The 19,208-nt window shown below is 50.3% G+C and overlaps 8 protein-coding genes across 8 annotated transcripts; 4 read left to right on the top strand and 4 right to left on the bottom strand.

The window, feature by feature from the left end:
* Positions 1–38: 38 nt before the first annotated feature.
* BKA58DRAFT_433804 (major facilitator superfamily transporter) lies at positions 39–1,683 on the top strand (the record flags this gene model as incomplete). The annotated part of the gene is made up of 4 exons (XM_046173221.1): positions 39–149; positions 203–256; positions 312–339; positions 392–1,683. The coding sequence occupies 4 exons, from the start codon at positions 39–41 to the stop codon at positions 1,681–1,683; spliced, it is 1,485 nt and encodes a 494-aa protein (XP_046030911.1).
* A 44-nt stretch (positions 1,684–1,727) lies between these two features.
* On the bottom strand, positions 1,728–2,625 carry BKA58DRAFT_302618 (TIM-barrel-protein domain-containing protein; the record flags this gene model as incomplete). The annotated part of the gene is made up of 2 exons (XM_046166939.1): positions 1,728–2,339; positions 2,407–2,625. The coding sequence occupies 2 exons, from the start codon at positions 2,623–2,625 to the stop codon at positions 1,728–1,730; spliced, it is 831 nt and encodes a 276-aa protein (XP_046030912.1).
* A 233-nt stretch (positions 2,626–2,858) lies between these two features.
* Positions 2,859–4,115, top strand: BKA58DRAFT_396366 (uncharacterized protein; the record flags this gene model as incomplete). Its single annotated transcript, XM_046171353.1, has 1 exon — positions 2,859–4,115. The coding sequence occupies one exon, from the start codon at positions 2,859–2,861 to the stop codon at positions 4,113–4,115; it is 1,257 nt and encodes a 418-aa protein (XP_046030913.1).
* Positions 4,116–4,352: 237 nt separating this feature from the next.
* BKA58DRAFT_11875 (glycoside hydrolase) lies at positions 4,353–6,109 on the top strand. Its single transcript, XM_046164106.1, has 3 exons — positions 4,353–4,677; positions 4,726–5,429; positions 5,481–6,109. The coding sequence occupies exons 1-3, from the start codon at positions 4,590–4,592 to the stop codon at positions 6,036–6,038; spliced, it is 1,350 nt and encodes a 449-aa protein (XP_046030914.1). The 5' UTR covers positions 4,353–4,589; the 3' UTR covers positions 6,039–6,109.
* Positions 5,927–7,989, bottom strand: BKA58DRAFT_372594 (heterokaryon incompatibility protein-domain-containing protein). Its single transcript, XM_046169146.1, has one exon. It carries the CDS (start codon positions 7,851–7,853, stop codon positions 6,180–6,182), a length of 1,674 nt encoding a protein of 557 aa, XP_046030915.1. The 5' UTR covers positions 7,854–7,989; the 3' UTR covers positions 5,927–6,179.
* Positions 7,990–12,093: 4,104 nt separating this feature from the next.
* On the top strand, positions 12,094–13,610 carry BKA58DRAFT_416087 (uncharacterized protein; the record flags this gene model as incomplete). The annotated part of the gene is made up of 2 exons (XM_046172581.1): positions 12,094–12,880; positions 13,135–13,610. Exons 1-2 carry the CDS (start codon positions 12,133–12,135, stop codon positions 13,608–13,610), a joined length of 1,224 nt encoding a protein of 407 aa, XP_046030916.1. The 5' UTR covers positions 12,094–12,132.
* An 872-nt stretch (positions 13,611–14,482) lies between these two features.
* BKA58DRAFT_372598 (uncharacterized protein) lies at positions 14,483–15,508 on the bottom strand. Its single transcript, XM_046169147.1, has one exon. It carries the CDS (start codon positions 15,339–15,341, stop codon positions 14,595–14,597), a length of 747 nt encoding a protein of 248 aa, XP_046030917.1. The 5' UTR covers positions 15,342–15,508; the 3' UTR covers positions 14,483–14,594.
* Positions 15,509–16,489: 981 nt separating this feature from the next.
* BKA58DRAFT_372599 (uncharacterized protein) lies at positions 16,490–18,805 on the bottom strand. The gene is made up of 5 exons (XM_046169148.1): positions 18,459–18,805; positions 18,188–18,407; positions 17,801–18,114; positions 17,592–17,751; positions 16,490–17,532 (listed from the first exon to the last, which is right to left on the bottom strand). The coding sequence occupies exons 1-5, from the start codon at positions 18,582–18,584 to the stop codon at positions 16,703–16,705; spliced, it is 1,650 nt and encodes a 549-aa protein (XP_046030918.1). The 5' UTR covers positions 18,585–18,805; the 3' UTR covers positions 16,490–16,702.
* Between the last annotated feature and the right edge of the window lie 403 nt (positions 18,806–19,208).

Consider the following 19,208-nt stretch of genomic DNA (forward strand, 5'->3'; position numbering starts at 1 on the left):
CGTCTCATCTACCCATCGAAAACGACACCACCGGCACCATGTCACATCCGACCCCGGATGACAAGGCCTTTGTTGGCTCAATCCACGAGAAGGATACCCAGATTGGCGCTAGTGAAGAGATACATATCGATCCAGTTGCTGAGAAGAAGGTAGAAGCGATGCACGCAAGACTGGGTATCACAGTGCTGACTTGGATTGACAGCTCATTCGCAAATTAGACCTCATACTATCTCCGATGATGGTCTTGGTATTTCTGGTACGCCATATACAATCTGAAATTCACTGCAACAGGCCTGATAAGCGTGCTCCAGGTGGCCTACCTCGACCGGTCCAACATCGGTACACACACCCTGATCATGACTATCCAGAGTTAATTGCTGATAGCTCTCAGGCAATGCTGCCATTGCAGGCATGAACGAGGATCTGGGACTCACCGGCAACCGTCTCAACGTTGCCGTAACGCTCTTTTACGTGACCTATATCGCCTTCGAAGTTCCAGCCTCTATATTGTTGAAGAAGCTGCGACCATCCCGCCTAATCCCAACGTTCATCATTGGCTGGAGCGCTGTCATTATCGGGGCTGCTTTCATCGAGAACTACGCATCTCTCATCGCTACGCGTCTGCTCCTGGGGGCTTTCGAATCCGGCCTGTTCCCGTGCTTGACGTTGTATCTGAGTATGTACTACAAGCCTCTGGAGCAAGCGCGGAGGGTGTCGTATCTCTTTGTTGCATCTGCACTGAGCGGTGCATTCGGCGGGCTACTGGCGTACGGTCTCACAAATCTCCATGGCGCGAAAGGGCTTGCTGGTTGGCGCTGGCTGTTTTTGGTAGAGGGTCTCATCTCCATCATCGTCGGCGTCGCTACCATCTTCCTATTACCCGACAATTTCGAAACCGCGTGGTGGCTGAACGAAGACGAAAAAGCTCTGCTTCGCGCCCGACACGAGAATGAACGATTGTACCAGGGCAAGTCGATGACAACAGATGCCTTGGACAAGTCGGAAGTAAAGCTTGCTTTCCGCGATCCCAAGGTGTGGCTCAGCTCTGCTTGCCAGTTCTGCGCCAACACCTGCTCCTTCGGCTTCTCGACATTCCTCCCCGTCATCATCCGTGGATTTGGATACTCTAGCATTCGTACTCAGCTCCTCACTGTACCTGTGTACATTTGGGCCTCGGCAGTGTACCTCTTCGTCGCTTTCTGCTCGGACTACTTCAACCGCCGAGCGTTCTTCATGGTCCCTTTGGCTTTGGTTACTTCAATAGGCTATGCCATGATGCTTGGCGTCTCCATGTCTTCGACCGGGGTGCTGTATTTCGCGACCTTTGTCACTGCTACTGGCATCTATTGCGTCGTGGGTTTGAACGTTACCTGGGTGATCAATAGCAATGCGGGATACTTCAAGCGCGCCACCGCCATAGGATTGCAACAAACGATCGGTAACTCGGCAGGTATCATGGCCGGCCAGATCTACCGCATCACAAATGACGATGGTCGTTATGTGATTGGTCACGCCGTCTCTATCACAACCATCACGATCGCGGCATGTGGTTACGCTCTCATGTACTTCACTTTGCGTGGCATCAACAAGAGGAGGGAGGTGATGTCTATCGAGGAACGAATCCATCAGATCGACTCAGGGAAACTCGGCGATCGCCATCCCGACTTCCGGTATACATTGTAGATACATAAGTTCCAAGACAACGGATGCAATTCTCCGCTACTATGCTATGCAGAGGACCCAGGCTTTAAACCCTTGAACGTTTTCGTGATGTTGGTTATCGCGTCTTCGACCGGCAAGCGTTCCATAGAGCTTGCGCCATAGAAGCCATGTACGCCCTTTGTTCTGCTGATCACATATTCCGCATCCTCTGGCTTTGCGATTGGGCCGCCGTGACACAGAATGATGACGTCCTCTTTGATGCTCGTTGCAGTATCGCGGATCTCCTGAATCAGCTTAACGCAGTCATCCAAGCTCTTTCCACTGCTCGCCCCGATACTTCCGCTCGTTGTAAGTCCCATATGAGCGACCAGGATATCTGCGCCTGCGTTCGCCATCTTCTTCGCCTCTTCGACATTGAACACGTACGGTGTCGTTAGGAGATCCATCTCTCGCGCCATCTTCATGACTTCCACTTCGGCATCGTAAGACATCCCCGTCTCTTCGAGATTCTGCCGGAAGATTCCGTCAATCAATCCGACAGTCGGAAAGTTTTGGATACCAGCGAACCCGAGGTCTTTAAGTTGCTTCAAGAAGCGAGACATGTCTCGGAATGGGTCTGTAGCGCATACGCCAGCTAGTACCGGCGTAGATTTGACGATGGGAAGAACTTCGCCAGCCTGAGAGTGTTAGCTGCTGAAAAGGTGCGACTCCCATTCGCAATTGTCATACCATTTCCAACACGACATCATTAGCGTTTCCATATGGCATCAAACCAGCTAACGAACCGCGGCCTGCCATTCGATACCTTCCGCTGTTATATATGATGATGAGGTCGCCGCCACCTGCTTCGATGAATTTTGCGCTGAGTCCGATGCCAGCGCCTGCCCCAACAATGATCTTGCCATTGTCGATCTGCGAGCGGAGGTTTTGTAATATACTTTTCCGGTCGGTTGGTGGTGACATGCTTGTGTACTAGACGTACTTCAGCGCTCAATTGTAGGGGAAATGAGGCGTCTGGTATCTCAAGATATAATCGGAAATCACGATGCTGTAGTGATGATGCTAGGTCGGTCTGTTGAGGTATGCACGATGACGTAATGCAAGGGCGGGGGTGCTTACACGGGTATGAGCATCTAAGACCCACCCGATACTCATACATCAACATTTTGTGTTTTCTATCAGATGACTATACCACCATGTCATCTAACCCCCGAGTCGTGCTTCTCGGTACTTGCGACACAAAGCTGGAGGAGCTTCTTTTCCTCCGCAAAGAAATAGAACAAAACAATGTCGACGTGACGTTGATGGATGTGGGTAGAAAGCGTATAAAACACAACTCCATCAGCATCAGTCAAGACCAACTACTGGAGGATCAGGATGGCGTGGAAGATGTAAGCGAGTTGCCTCGAGGCAAAGTCATCAAGACGATGGCTACCCGCGCTACCAAGGCAATTAAGAAGATGTTTGAAGAAGGAAAGATACACGCTGTCATCAACGCAGGAGGCTCGGGTGGCACATCCCTAGCGGCAGAAGTGATGAGGACCGCACTTCCCATCGGCTTCCCTAAACTTATCGTCTCTACTGTCGCAAGCGGCGACACTGGACCCATCGTTGGAGAAACGGATATAACTTTGATGTACAGTGTGGTGGACGTCGCTGGTCTCAATCAGGTACTCCGAAACGTACTCAGTAATGCTGGAGCCGCCATCGCCGGAATGGCCCGAGCATACGCTTCTCGTCAACAAGATGTCGTTCAAGCTAAAAAGAAGCGTGTCGGTATTACCATGTTCGGTGTCACTACCCCAGCCGTCGACTCAATACGCACACATCTAGAGACGAATTACGATATTGAAACGTATGTTTTCCACGCTACCGGCCACGGCGGAAAGGCAATGGAGCGACTTGTCAGAGAAGGAGGCCTTGATGCAGTGCTTGATCTTACCACTACCGAAATATGCGACCACATCACCGGCGGTGTGATGAGCGCGGGCGAGCATCGTCTCGAGGCTGCCGCAGAAGCCGGAATACCATACATCGTCTCCGTAGGCGCGACAGACATGACGAACTTTGGGCCCATCAACACTGTACCGGAACGATACAAAACCCGCAAACTATACGAGCACAACCCTGTCGTGACTCTGATGAGAACGTCCGTCGACGAGGCGACTCAAGTCGGCAAATTCATTGCGACGAAGTTGAAAACTCATGCGAAGAATCCTGAAGCGATCCAGATATGGTTCCCAAAGGGTGGTATCAGCATGATCGCGGTTCCTGATGGGCCGTTCCAAGATGAAAGGGCGGATGCGGCGCTCTTCGATGCGATAAGAAGAGAACTACAAAACAGCAACATCGAGATAACCGAGGACGAGCGTGCGATTAACGACCAAAACTTCGCGCGCGACATTGCGGAGGCTTTGGTCGCGAAAATGGGTATCAGTCGAAAGGCGAGTTGATGTGATGTCACATGACTTCGCGATTCACAGAAACAGATACGGGAGTGTTCAACTAACTCCATGCGCGTGGTAGCTAGACGGACAAAGTCAAGCATGAAAATTGACATCTACTGGCCTCCGGCCCCACAAGCAAGGCGTACCTATATTTATCGTAGAGCTGTGCTGTTTCCAACGTCCATCGCAAGGCAGCCTTACGCCCGTATATACGTCTCATACTGTACGATGCTTTGCCCCTGAATGGCTATGCGAGATGAGCAACAAGGTTATGTGGGCTCAGGCGTTCTGCGCTAGCTAGCCGACGAACCATGAGTGGTCACATCGCACAGCGGCTGGATGTACAATACTAGCGCTGATCCTGTGCCACTTGACAAACATCGTCAACTGCTTTTTCTGTCCTGTTGCTTTTGGAAGAACTGGCTTTTCTAGAGTCGACTTCTATTTCACAGCGGAAACGCACACCTTTCGGCTTTCATCATGTTCGCACACGCTAGTGTGCTGTCATTCGCTTTATCATGCATCATCAGCACTACTGCCGCGCTAGACTTGGATGTTCAAAACCAGGGTAATGACGATCGTTCCCACTTGCGCAACTGGAAGTTAACATCGATAGACTCCATCAAGAGTGCTGCAAAGACGCTTGCTAACGGTCTTGTTACTTTCTACAATGAGAGCGTGTCCGAATCTGGAATTCCCGGCATTTTCCCTGATCCCTACTTCTGGTGGGAAGGCGGTCTCGTCTTCAACGCGCTGATCGATTATTCCTACCTGACTGGCGATAGCCAGTACGATTCTATCGTTTCCAAAGGCATCCAAGCGCAGCTTGGTGATGATTTTGCCTTCATGCCAGAAAATCAAACCGCACAAATTACAAACGAGGATCAAACCACCTGGGCTCTAGCAGCTGTGACCGCGGCCGAAACTGGTTTCTCACCACCAGAGAACAGATCGTGGGCTGAATACGCCGCCGAGGTATTCGATGTGCAGGTGCTAAGATGGGACGAAGAATCTTGTGGAGGAGGTCTTCGTTATACAATCTTCTCGTTCCAGTCTGGATACGACTACAAATCCAATGCTGCCACCGGCGACTTCTTCCTCCTGGCTGCCCGTCTAGCCAAGCTTACCGGCAACGAAACTTACTCTGAATGGGCGGATAAATCGTATACCTGGGCCAAGGACCGGGGATTGATCAGCGATGATTATGATGTTTACGACGGTACTTCTGCCAGCTTAAATAATTGCGAGGATGCCAATCGCGTGCAGTGGTCGTACATCCACTCGGCATACACAGAGGGCTCTGCTATCATGCAGAACATCGTGAGTATCTCTCATTGTTTAACCCAGTTTCATGCTAATAGCCATCGGCAGACCAACGGCGAACAGAAATGGACTGATGCCGTACAAGGCTTCGTGAACTCTTCCAATATCTTCTTCGAAGACGATATTCTCACCGAGATAGCCTGCGAACACAACGGAAAGTGCACCATCGATATGCGTTCTTTCAAAGGTATCACCGCACGCTCGTATGCTCGTGCAGTCATCGCGGCTCCTTCTCTCGCAGAGCCGCTCACCAAGAAACTCGAAGCCTCCGCCAAAGCCGCCGCCGGTATATGCGAAGAAGTTTCCGAAGACGTCAAGTGTTCGTATTCATGGGATCATGCGGATAGTTTGGAAACTGCTAGTGACGGAAACTTAGGTGAGGTGTTCAGCGCGCTGGCAATAGTGCAGGGCTTGCTGTTCTCCAAGGCCAAGCCGCTCGCTTCGAATGGGACAGGAAATGGAGCTGGAGACACTACAACGCAGAGTGGGGATGCGTCGGGTACATCTGGAGCCGAAGTACCTAAAGAGACGGGTGCGGCGGGGACAATCGCTGCAAGTGTCACGGCTGTCTTGGCCGTTGCTTTTGCTGCGGCACTCAGCTGCTAGATTTATCTCTCCTAGCAATTTCAACATTACAAGATAAACTCCACCCAAGAAGATATCAGGCGTAGGTGTAATATGGCTACATTCATGCGCCTCCAGTAGACGCTTCCCTTTTGTCGTCGCGCATAGCGATGTCAGCACTATTTAGAACACGTCCACGATACCGATGTTGATGCTGAACACTCTCCATTGGTGTATCGTGCCTTCGTCAATCCAATTAACGGTAAGTTGAACATAGCTCCCATCTTTACACTCGAAGACAGCTTCGGATCTTGCCTCAGGGCGTACATTCGGACTTTCCACGTTGATATCTAGTGTGTACGATGACGGGGATGACCCATCCTGGGTCGAGAACTCCAAAGACAACATGTCAAGTGGGCTCTCTTTAGCGAGACGTGTGTAAGTCATTGTTGTTGGGTCCCAATCTTTTGGTTCTCTTGGTACGTGGTCGGGTTTGTTGAAATATCGGACGAGAGACCATCCTGTTACATCGGCGAGGCGCCAACCCAATTTTTCAAAGAAGTTTTTGGAGTTATTGATGACATATGACTCATCGAACGGGCCAAACTGCCGATTCATTCGGACAATAGTGATGTTACTCTCAGTACGTCTGATAGCATCTCTAGTACTCATGAATACCGTCTGCGAGACCTTATAATCGCTCAGACTCAGGGCTGCACCTCTGTACACAGTCCGTATGGGCTGTTGTTCGTCATCACTGCGGACAGGATGTAGGATGATGCCAAGGACGTGAGAGCGCATGGCAACACCTGGCGAGCAGCTAAGAAGCCCAATAAGACAATGTCCATGCTTTGATCTGCCTTCCGGTACTTCCATGTAAACCGTCAGAATTTGCAAGTTGATTCCAGTATTTGTAAGGGAAAAAGATACATCTGAGGAAAGTGATAATGTCAGATCCCTGCAGTTCTCGAACGCTTTTGGTGACCTCGCTAGTAGCTCCTGCGACTCCAGTGGTACTCCCCCTGATGCTCCATCGAGGACGGGCATGATTTCCTGCGAAGAAGAGAGAATTGTCTCGCTATTCAATCCCCAGGCCAAAATTGAGTCATCGCTGTCGCTCCTTTTCATTATCTCTTCTTGCAGGCGTACAAAAGCGCGCTCGCCTTCTCCATACAAGAGTGGCATATTGATGTCAAATATCCCCAGCAGACAGTACGCGACGTCCTCCGGGCGACTTGTAATTCGACTAGATGCCCATGACATCTTTCGTGCTATGCAGAGGGTATCGAGCGATATTGCCTTATCCGACGCCATGTACCCATGCCTTCTGTTTACTAGACCGTAGCGAAGTACTGCTAGATCGATTCTCGTAATATCAAAGATCGTTTGCGAAAGGGTGTGTCTATCTCCAAACTGCATCCAAGATTTGTCGTAGAAGAACACCTTGGTAGGCGCGATCAGCTCTTGTAATGTCCAGCCGCGGGTGAACCATCGGCTTTCTGGGAGATCTCTCTCAAATTCATCGGCCAAAACGTCCTCCAAGAAAGCGTAACAATTGGTGGAATTTGAGTACCAATAGAACATGGAATTGATAGCTTCTGAAAGCTCCGCGCTTGATGTTTTGTCGATACAGCATGTATCTACCCATGCATAAGCCAATCCATCGCGTATCGCTTGGCCGCAGGTGAATTGGATCTTCTGGTATCCAGACTTTGCTGTGGTTGAAGGCTGGCGCAAAGGCAAATCTGAGAATAGGACTTCTTCATGACCCCACGTATGAGATAAGATGGCGTATTTTGGGGTATTGTTGCCAATGAACTCCTCGAGCTCATAAGTTATGCAATTTATAAGGCGCATTCCCGAGGTACCTCCGTGGCATATATGATTTGTATATGGTGGTCATGGAAGAGTCGTGTGGATAGTACAGTTGGAAAGGCATTAGGCTGAGACTTCCCCGCTTTGACGCCCACCACGCTTGCTCAAGACTGAATAACACAATTACATGCTTGCGCATGCAATGACCGATAAAGCGACCGTACGCACATGAATGGGCTTGTAAAGACTTATATATCAATATCGAAGTAGCTGCTCTGCATCGTAGTCTGATTTGGTCTGTTCACATCCATATCCCAATTAGGTATAGCGTCATGGCCTGCTTATGTCATCAAAGTCGAGTCTCAGAGCAACGCTATCATGCGCGAACTCATGGGGTAGCAGAATAGAGAAATCTATACGAGGTACCTGCGAGAGTATGTACTATTGCCAAGAGTAAGCCAAATCGCCTTGATGCGGCTGACATCGGCTGTTCACGAGCTGAAGATGAGAGCCGTATGTGATCGTGTCTGCCGTCGTGGACTTATTGCAAAGCCAGACTTTGGCCATTACCATGATGAGAGAGCTACAGTCACTTTAGGTAGACACGGCCGGAATGATGAAAGCTATTGTAGCCCTCATAGCCACAGTCTTGTGGTGTATAATGCGTCCTTCACCCCGTCCGGACAATAGCGACTTTCATATCGTCGCAACCTACGATAGTCAGTAGCACATTTTACAGTTCTCAGCCAGCATATAAAGTCAGTCTCCTTCTCTGATACTGCTCGTCCATCTCACAATTCCCTCATAACGACATACAAACCCTCAAAACAAACCGACATGTCTACATCCCTCTGCTTTGCGCTAGCCGCAGTCATGTTCTTCGCTCTCCCGGTCGCAATTTCGTTCGGCCTTCTGGATTTCCTCCCAGCCGCGCTGGAAGATGGGGCTGGTCCTCATCTATCCTTTGGGGCGTGGTTCTTCGCTGGCTATTTCGATTCAGACCTGGGTCTGTTCGACGATGCGAGGTGTTGCTTTCGAGCCCACGTGGGTGCAGGTGGTCAGAAAGCTGAGCGCTGAATATCGCGTCATCTTCGCGTCGCGGGGCCAATGGAAGGAGACGCGACGCCAAGACGCTTTGACCAGGAAATTGCCACCCCACCCAATTGCCTCACACCTCGTCGCAAGCTAGATGCGACGTCCACCACATTTATACTCCTGCGCACCTTAGACACATCGTCTAGGTATCATTAGATCCGATTTTTCTCAACAGCCAGAACGGATGCAATATAACCCCCCAACGTGTGGCTGATCGAGTGCGCCTCCATTGGGCAGATACAGGGAGGTTTCAGCATCTTTCTGCAACTCAACTATGTGCATGGGCCATGCAACCTTTAGCTATCCTGGGCGTTGTCACTGCATAGATGCTGGCACTGGACAACACTGCAAGCAGACGATTGGGTTGACATGTTCCCTCTGGTGCAGCAGTTACGGTAATCTTCTAGAACTTTCTTTACTAATGGGTCCAGTCAACATTTTGGAGTTTCTTAGACGTAAGCATGAGTTTTACCTACCCATTCCGCAGCTGTTTGGCAACATACTGCAGGAGACTATGGTTTCCTGACATCTGATTATGGTCTCTTCTCGAAGTCGCCATAGAACCCGTGGCATGAGGACAGATGATTGTCTTTCGCGTGTCCTAGTTGCTGGTCCACCTGCGAGAAAGCGATTCCAGGGAGACGGACAAACCTTTTCAGCTCACTTCCTCATTATATGTCGCTAAATGCCTTTATTGATCAGCACTTCGCAACTTGCACACATTCAACTATCTTCCGCACGAGGGATGTCGCAGCCGCCACTCCTTGCAAAACCAGAACCTACATTTGAAGGTTTACCGGCTGAGCTCTGGACGCAGATTTGCCACTCACGGTCGTCGTACGCAGACGGAGAGAGCTTCATCCTCGACTCCATAAGCCTTTCTAGTCTCCGTCTTACTAGTCGAATCATTCATTTGAAGACCCAAGACGCATTCCTACAGTGTCATCTCGCTTCCTCTAAGTTCAGCCTGATGCCATGGAGTCTGGCGATTCTGAAAGACCTGTCTGAAAACGAGCATCTGTGCACATATGTGGAAGAGCTGGAGTTTGGCCCGGAGGTATTAAACACGAATCTGGATGTGGACCTTCGATATATCAAAGATCCGTGGGAAGAGCCGTCTACGGGATGTCCACACCCTGAGAGTTACATATACATGGATTCTACCCGACCCGTATGGCCCATGGTCAAGCTTCCAGAGCCACTATGGAACGGCCTTACTGGGAGAGATTCTGGATCAGCATTAGTGGTCCGTTGGAATAAAAGAGGTGGCTATAATCGTTGGCTTCAAAAGTACTGAGGCACGCTGAAGGGACTGGTCGAACACCAGAATCGTTTCAGCACAGCGGCCAAATGCATTCGAGATGCCATCAGGAAGCTTACGAACTTGAGGAGTATCAAGATCAATCCTCGTCCGATAGGGACGTATTATGAAGAACGATTCGGCAAGCCCATACAACGCAGTAGGGGTACCATGTCGCTCTATCGCGCAGTCGGAGCACACGACATCGAAGTGACAACCGATTTGACCCCATCCGGTTCGAAAACTCTGTTGGAATTCAGCCTTGATGGCCTTCTCTTCATGGAGTATTACGCCGAGATCATCATGCTGGAGAATATCTCCAACATCCTGAGCACGGTTGACTTGGACAAGCTCACGCTTGACTTGACAATCACTGCGGCGAACCTTCCACCGAACGGCAAGATTTATGACACCGGTCGTCAAAGTTGGAGAGCTATAGCCTCTCGAATACGAAGCCTAACATTCGATTGCGCAATGAACAATATCGATGGTAACCAGGTTCCTGCCTTGCTAACATGGGTATCGGAGATGATGATCTACGCTACTACGGTCGAACACTTCTATGGACACAGCTGTGACTTTGAGTACCGGATGTTGCGGACCATCTTTGCGCAGTCTTCCTGGACCAGTCTCCGAACGCTACATCTCTTCCGATCTCGCAGTCACGGGCGCAATTTGCTTCGGTTGCTTCTTCGTCATCGCTCGACACTGGAAGATGTGAGTTTGTCGCGTGTCACAGTGACAGGTACCAGCATAGCAGCATGGAGAGAAATATTCGTGGCAATGAAAGGCATGCATCAACTTGGGCGTGTCACGGTTGATCAGCTCGAGCTGCAAGGCGATCTCGGTGTTTCTAGCACGGCATTAAATTTGTGCGCCTCTAAGTCAGTCACGTCCGCTTGGTTGAAGGCTAAAGGGCATGAGAACGTCCGCTCTATGTTGGACTTAGCGACGCAACGCATTGTACTGCTCTCGGTTCGGGATATCACGTTTTGGCAAGTACATTTCGAGCTTCCTCCATGAGAAATCCTGTGACACAAACTCGACGAGATTGCGAGCTCAGTCGCTCCTACGGATTCGAGAAGCAAAAAAAGTACATTACCAAGCTGCGATTTGAGGTTACTTGTTCGAAAGCGCTAGCGGCGCACACTGGGCGAACTTTGGTAGGAAAAGAGGGTCCAAATGTAGCCCCATTCATGACCCAGGTAATTGTAGCTCTTCTGGGATCAAGCCATTTATTGTTAGTCAAGTATGTCGCTGAATACGTCTTCTAGTATTATGGCAACACACGATTATCGTCCAAGTGCGTCCAAGTCGAGCAACAAATGCGCATACATGCGGACTTCCAAATGCACAGCATGCAGCACAGGACTACCCTCGGTTCCATGCCATGATGACGTTATTACATCCCTCGGTCCTTCACTCTTACCAACGCAAAATACTAACTCGGCAGAGTAGAGTAAGCACACCAATAAGGTATCAGACAGTATAACACAGGTTTTCGCAATGCACGCGTACGCCACTCCTCCAGTATGCAGGGTTGGTCAAGCTGGTACATATCATTCGGCAATGCAACAGTATCGTACGCTCTACTCGGCGTGGGGTCGCGATTGGCATGGAAATACTCGAGCTTCTACTAGTATCTCTAGGACTAGGTTACAGGTAACGACGCCGCGAACACTGGAAACACATATGGGGCCATCATTCTGAATCACACCCTGCTAAGAGCACCGACGAGTCCACGAAGGTACACACCTATATATAAATCCCCGAAAGATCTTTTTTGTTATCGATCCTGACAGCTTCAACGAAACCATAAGGTGCAACCTCGCACAGGCCTCTTTCAATACAAGTACGATCTAACACTTAACTATCCAACCAGAACCCCAATACTGAATAATGCGTTGCAATTCGTAATTACTTGCCATGTCTTCGAGCGCCTCAATCAACTCCCTCGCACCATCGCCAGCCAACTCTCTCTCGGAACTCTACAGCATCAGCACATCTCTTGTCTCGAATGTTACCGAGACACCCATGGAAGAGGTCCGACGCTTCTTCCTGGGCAAAAGCCATACCGAGATATTACGGTACGGTCTTGTTATGGACATACCTGGCGCACCACCACTAGCGGCACATACCATCGTTGTGACTATGGATTGCGAGAAGCACAAGAAGAGCCCACGGGTCCTGACGGAATATGAGCTCCACATGTTTTCGCGGGAAGAAATGGTACCGGTTCTCGAGAACCCCGGCATACATGGAGAAAACGTACTGCGGAATGTCTACTACTACCACATCCGTATCCGCGAGAACGCACCTCACATCAACCGCAGATTCTGCCGAGGAAACCCCGAGGAGAATTACTTCGGCTCAACATGCTTTCTCACGAAGGAAGAGGCAAAGGATTTCCTGACCGACGAACTCTCTTGGCTCATTGATGAGCACGACCAGGATGGTCCCAGATGCCCAGTAATATTTCTTAGCCACTCGGTCGAGAACGACCTTCAGATGCTGCAACAAGAGCTTAGTATCGACCCCACATTCGCCAGCAACGTTGTCGCTATCATTGATACCCAGAAAATTGCGAATGAGCAGGGTATTCGCGGGCGGGGCAAACAAATCGAACTAGCGGCTTTGATCCAACACTTTGGGGTGCCTAAATACTGCACTGAATGTAAGGTGGCCAGCCCTCTTATTCGGCCAGAATGCAGGGAAAAGGCGGAGAAGATACAAAGAGGGATGAGGAGTTCGTCTTACAGGCGGCCATGATCGCGCCGCTTACACGCGTCTTATAATCCTATACTTACCGACGGGGTGTTGATTGAGACCTGATGGGCTTACGCGCATTAATCTTCCCATCTCTTCAAGATGTTATTTAGTAGTCGCTTCAGTTCAAAGAAGCTATATTAACCGCATTGAAGTGGACAGTATTGGCACCTCGCTATATCTCGAACATCGCCGCATCCACATATCACCCTCCTCACCAACCGCGCGATCGCCCAACCCCCATCCCCATACCATCATCACTCCATCTAGCAGCACCTCCCCTTCTTCCCAGCCCCATTCCAATAAGTCGTTGTCACATATCCTCCTTGATCGTTCCTCTTCTTCTCTTTAGGCCAGCAGCACGCCATGCAGACGAGGATGAAGAAGAGAAGCGCAACTGTGGCTGCGAGGCCGATCATGATAGCTTTGCCATGGACTCCAAAGTAAACGTGTTCGTTGGGATTGGTGGTAGCGGCGCTTTCTGCTGGCGAGGTGGAGGTTGTGATGAGAGAGGTAGCGAGTGTTGTAGTTGCCATGGTGGCGGTCGTTTGGGATGGATTGCTGTGGTCCCTGGTGTTAGTCGTTATGGCTATAGACGGAGAATTATCGGCTACGCACTTGTAGATGTTTTGAAGTGATGCGGCTCGAACCTTTAGCGGTATTGTTGCCAGTCGAACGTTTAGCTGTGTGAGATTCAAGCTGTCAGTACGCATAGAGCTACCACATGCTTTAATTCGTAGGCTCAAAGGCATGTGCGCACGGTATCCTCTCACGACTTCTAACTCGACATGGTCAAAGGTCTCCTCAATAATCTATCTCAACGTACACAACATGCTAAGCTTGCTGATTGGAGCCTACTATTCGCACAAAGTCTTGCAAGGAAGAATGTTCTATCGGAACAATATGCGGCTCTCCTTCAAAGCAAGCCAGTATGCGCCTCTTTGCCTGGCCATAACCACAAAGAGGCCGGTCTTAGTGCTCCTTAATCTCCCAACGAGCTGAGGAAATGCCCGATAGGGCTGAACAGCCGACCCGTCAATACTTACACTAACGGATACCTGCATGGAAATTTGATAGAGACCTTACTCATCATGGAAAGAAACAGGTCTCGAATTCGGGCGTAGTGAAGAGGGGTGAAAAGTCAATATAGCTCGTTGGAATGAGAGTGACACCTAACAATCTTCTTTAGAGTAAGCCGGTTGTCTAAAGGCTTTTCTCGATCTCATATTGCTTATCTTCACATCTCTGTTGTTCTGAGCTATAGCGATCCTGCCTTGTGACAGAATTGTTCCACGATCCAATAAGACGGATGTCACTTCGTACATTGTTACGCGAACATGGGGCTGTAACGGCAACGCATGTTCGTACACCACGCCAGTGAAACGAAGCTTCCCAGAAAGTGCAGTTGTACCGCTGACTGGATCTATCCCTGTTTACAAATATTTTCGAGGTAAGAGGTAAGACAAGAACTCGAATAAAAGCTTATTGCAGACATGAAGCCAAATGACCGGTCGGATTTCGTAGCAGTAGATTTCTCATATAACCTTGCTCTCCATTGCTAATTACCATTGACCGTATAATACCTGTCTTGCGGTTTCGAAGTCACCCTAGGTACCGCGACGTCAAAATGTTGTAGACACCTCAGGTCGATGTCCCCTATGCGTGTCTGAATCGTCGATCTCCACAACACCATCTGGTACATTTCCCTTGCTCCTCGAATCCAGCTGCGGCAGAAGTAGAGGCTCATTGTGTAACTCAGCCGCTCCGCGACCCGCACCGTGAAAGCTATCAGTACCAAGCTCACTCATCGGACTCATGGTACTCGCGCCATGTAGTTCAGCCGAGCGTGTCGAACGCAGAGGTGCATGAGTACCAAGCTCACTCACTGGACTTCTCATTCCCTCGCTGCGGAGATCAGAGCTACTCGGTTTGATTGTGGGGGCGCCGGAAGGCGAGTTTGCATGCCAGCCTTGCATTGTTGAAGTCTGAGAGATGGGTGACGTAGGTGACGGCATGCTTGTCATGGCGTGTGAACTCATCTCAGGGTATCGAGAGTCCATGTTGCTGCCGTGACGATGCGGTTCAGGTCGTTGTGCTGAACTGTAGTATCGCGCGTTTTCGCCGCCGCCACCGTGCGTCTCCGGTGGTCTGAAGTAGCCTGTTTGGGGACGTGGTAATGGCATATCCTCGCTATGTAGTTCGGCTTTCGAGCATTGACGCGCCGGTACACCGGCTCCCATCTCCGAGTATCGACCGAAGCTCGAATCATTTCCCAAGTCTGGTAGTTTGGGCTTTGGACTCGTGTTGCGAGATGGCTCCCATATATCCGCGGGCGAAGCGAGTGAGGATTGGCGTTTGCGACGGCGCATAAAGAGAAATAGGAGGCCGATAATGAGCGCAATACCTACGGTACCGCCAGCTGCTGTGCCAGCGATAGCGGTAGTATCGAGTGTAGGGGCAGCAGCAGTGGCAGTAGATTTAGGTGCGGCGTTCGAGGTTGCAGTGATAGTGACATGTGAGTGAACAGTCACGCCATTCTGTCCCTTTGACGTAGATTGTGCGAGACCAGTGTCGTTCGGCAGTGGCACCGGCCCACCCGAAGTCGTTTCTCTTTTTTCTGTAGAGCTCGGTGGCATTGAAGTCGTTGACGGTGGTGGCTGGGATGATGCTTCTGCCGACTGTTCTGTGTCTGTAGAAACAGCGACCGATACTATTGGTACTCCATTCATGATGCCATCTGTGATGGTAATAGGTGCATCTCCTCCCGATTTTGTTGACGCGCGTGGACTAGTGGTAGATGAAAGTATAGTGACAGTGATTGCCGCAGTACTACTCGGTGTTGTGTCCTTGAGTAAGTCCTCATAGTTGAAATCGTTCTTGACTCTAGGATTGTCGAAGTTCTTGTTCATACGAGTACAAGCTTCCTGGAAGAGATCCACGTATTCTATTTTTACCCGTCAGTATGAACTGAACCTTGGAATAGAGCTGGATAAAAATGTACCTTGCCTGTCAGCCAAGCTGAGACACGCACTGAGGATACAAGGGCCGTATAGTTTAAAGTGCAGAGGCACGATATCAATGTTACAAAAGGTGTGGAGGCTGTCTGCGCAGGCACCATCTAGGACTTCGTCGTAGCCGATGAGACATTGTTTCTATTGATGAATTAGCTTCGTGCGGACCGCGTATGTATTTGCAGAGATGAGCGCTTACAGTGCAGTCTGGGATAGGTACCAAAGGGCTCTCTGGTATACAGTTCCTGTCTTGCTTCTGGGCCACTACCAATCCAAGCAGAATGAACACGACTATCAGCAGCATTTTCATTGCGAAGGGTAGATGTAGCAGAGGAGACGTCGCAAACTTGATAACCAGCCGAACTAGACTCGCGCGTTATAAGAGCAAATGCCCACGCTTGCTCTCTCACCTGACCTTCCCCACTGCGTAATCAGAGCACATCCCCTACCTCACCTCACACAAAACACCAATATAAACAATCTCAACGGTACTTGGCAAACGGCTAGCCACATAAAAGCCGCAAGTAAAATTGTTTCGTACTACCAGTTTGCATGCACCGCCTAGTTCCGTACGACTTAGTCAATGGAGATAAGTCTAAACCAAGCTCGTCACCCAACGGGCATCTGCAGGAACTGCTACCATAAGTCGCAGGGATATAGTCTAAAGCAGTTCACCGGTCGGAAAGGAGACGATAACAATACCAGCAAAAGATGCAATCTCAAAACATGTTCCCCTGGTTACGGTCATAGTCCCCGTTCTTCTCCCACTCATCACGCTGCGCCAGTTCAAATTGTGCTCGCGATTCTCTGTCCTGCCGTATGTCGATAGAGTCATCGCCGTAGCTAGGTCGGCGTGCACTATACTCGCTTGCTGAGTCATCTTGCGTGTTGCGCTGGTCCTGCATGACTTGACTGCCGCGAAGCTGGCTGTTGGGTAACTCGAATTGACCGTCATTGTAGAGCTTATGACCGGGGTACCTTACGAACGCCGACATAGCGCAGTCTTCGTCAGCTGTACCGTACTCATGGATTGGGCTTTTGGGGTTCGTAGGGCTGATGGGGAAGGCGGTCGTACTCCGCGGTGAACCGACGAGTGTCGCGTCGTTGTAGGTAGATGCGGTACCGTGCCTTGATGCTGCGGCGTCGGAGCCTGCACTGCCGGTTCCCTGGAGATCTGAGAAGGGCTGGATTGATGAATGGCCCCTCAAGGTGTTGATCCTGTTGCTAAAGCCGTCAGGGTGTATAGCGTCTAGCATCTGAGCGTTTTCGACGCGGAGCTTCTTAGCCTCCCTCTTCTTCTTCCACCAGAGCCACAGTAATCCGAAAACAATACCGAGGACGAGAAGGACGCCGATGACAATCCCCACAATAGATTGGACGTTGAGCTTGACATCGGCAGGAGCAGGCGCAGGATTCTTGGGGCCACTGGTTGTCGAGTCTGGCGTTGCGGAAGGGAAAGTGACTGGAAGGTAGGGTTCCCATCGTTTCGGTATGTCAATGAGCTCCTTGTCTACCTTCTTGCAGTGGTAGAAGAGACTGTCAAGGAACTCTGCAGCGAAGTCAGTGGTGAGCGACGCGTGATGCAATATGCAACGCAATGCGACTTACCTTCCCTGCCAATGTCGCCATAGCAAGCGTCGAGAACGCACTGCTGATTGAATTCTGTATTGTGTTCGAGCGAGTTGCTGGCCTTGCAGATGCAGTCGAGGTCGCCCATGACACATAACGCTTCACCCTGTGGCTTCGTCGTCATGCATTTCTGTAGGATCTAGTTAATTTTAGTGAGTGCGTTGAAGAGTGAAACTGATGGCGCATACTCCGCAAATTGGTATCTGCCCATCGGCCGGACCCGTCGGAGTTGGCATAACTGTAACTGTCGAGTTGGTGATCGTGGTGGTGAGTCGCGTCTTGGAAGTCTTCGATGACGCCGCAGAAATGGTCGCACTTGTGGCCTCAGTCAGTGTACTCGGTTGAGTAGACGTACTAGGTTGAGAGCTCGTGGTCCTAGTCGACTGCGCGGTGGCAGAGGTGGAGGGTGTATTATATGGAGAGTACGGAGCCCAAGCTGGAGGAAGGCCAATTAACTGCCTACCAGCATCCCTGCAGCCTGTAGAGTACTGCTTGAGAAATACTAGACAATTATGGGTTAGCTCTCTCACTCACTCTTCGTTTCCCTCACCTGAGGCGGGGAGCACGGTACGCACGCCTTCTTCTGTCGTCACCGACGCATTCCCTCAATATGCAATTGGCGGAAAAGTACTGATTGCGACCAAAAAATGGCACTTGAACACACACGCATTGAAAATATGAAAGAGTATCCCCGTGGTGCTTCTCGCAGTAGAGCCATTTGTGAAGGTTGTCCGGATTGTCCGGCTGGTCTGGGTACATGGTCCCTTCTGCCTCTTTCTGGCACTCCTCGGATATCTGAGCTAGTTAGCTGATCTAGAGGAAACAACATTGTAGAATCTCACATACTTCGTATGCAGGCGCTCCATATACAGGCAGGTCCATGGTAGGAGATGCTGGCGTTGGTGTATCGGAAGCAGGAACGGCATCAGGAGCAGGAGGAGTGTATCCGGAGGGGTTGTTGTTGTCCGCCATGTCTCAATTCGGTAGCAGTGAAGTTCTCAAAATGTGGCGAAAGATGTTTGTTGCTTCATAGCTTCCACGACTTCACCGTCCTCGTCAAGCCCCCCAGTATGGTAAGTGAGAGCCGGTCAGGCGGTCAGACGTCAATGACAAAGCCTTTTTCAGAAGCTCATCTGTGTATCCGTAGCGGTGATGTTGAGCAGCCTCTGCGAAGTAAGTCCTGAAAATCGTGCGGTTATAGTTGAGAAAGCGAAGATTGAGGGTGAGTGTACATCGGGGCTTGCGTGCCAGCAATCAAGTGCATTTCGCTCGACTCTCAGAGTGTGCATTGGCGCATTGCGGTGAATGATGCCACCTCGAACCCAACTTGCATGGTGAGCAAACGCGGCGCTCGTTCAAGTCGCCGCGCTCGGCGTGCTGGCAAACAGTCCCCGACCGTAAGTATCTGTACAATCAGCCAATAACCATAGTCGTAGTTGTTTGAAATAAGAACAAGTCCGAACGGAGTTCTGAGAAAGAAATCGTGGAATTAGGTAAGTTGATAGCTGGCTGCAGTCCCCGATATGCCTCCAAATCGATAATCAGTCATATCCAGAAAGACCCCAGTGTAAACAAAAGAAACCTCGGTCTATAGTG

Source organism: Alternaria rosae (genome assembly GCF_020736505.1).
Source record: "Alternaria rosae strain MPI-PUGE-AT-0040 chromosome Unknown BKA58scaffold_1, whole genome shotgun sequence".
NCBI classification, from domain to species: domain Eukaryota; kingdom Fungi; phylum Ascomycota; class Dothideomycetes; order Pleosporales; family Pleosporaceae; genus Alternaria; species Alternaria rosae.

Excerpts from the sequence above, each read along its gene's own strand:
- BKA58DRAFT_11875 (XM_046164106.1), top strand. The coding sequence starts at position 4,590 with ATGTTCGCACACGCTAGTGTGCTGTCATTCGCTTTATCATGCATCATC. Across the intron at positions 4,678-4,725 it reads CTTGGATGTTCAAAACCAGG|ACTCCATCAAGAGTGCTGCA; the intron begins GTAATGACGATC and ends TAACATCGATAG. Across the intron at positions 5,430-5,480 it reads CTGCTATCATGCAGAACATC|ACCAACGGCGAACAGAAATG; the intron begins GTGAGTATCTCT and ends AGCCATCGGCAG.
- BKA58DRAFT_372594 (XM_046169146.1), bottom strand. The coding sequence starts at position 7,853 with ATGCGCCTTATAAATTGCATAACTTATGAGCTCGAGGAGTTCATTGGC.
- BKA58DRAFT_372598 (XM_046169147.1), bottom strand. The coding sequence starts at position 15,341 with ATGCGCCGTCGCAAACGCCAATCCTCACTCGCTTCGCCCGCGGATATA.
- BKA58DRAFT_372599 (XM_046169148.1), bottom strand. The coding sequence starts at position 18,584 with ATGGCGGACAACAACAACCCCTCCGGATACACTCCTCCTGCTCCTGAT. Across the intron at positions 18,408-18,458 it reads ATGGAGCGCCTGCATACGAA|ATATCCGAGGAGTGCCAGAA; the intron begins GTATGTGAGATT and ends TAACTAGCTCAG. Across the intron at positions 17,752-17,800 it reads GGCAGATACCAATTTGCGGA|ATCCTACAGAAATGCATGAC; the intron begins GTATGCGCCATC and ends AAAATTAACTAG.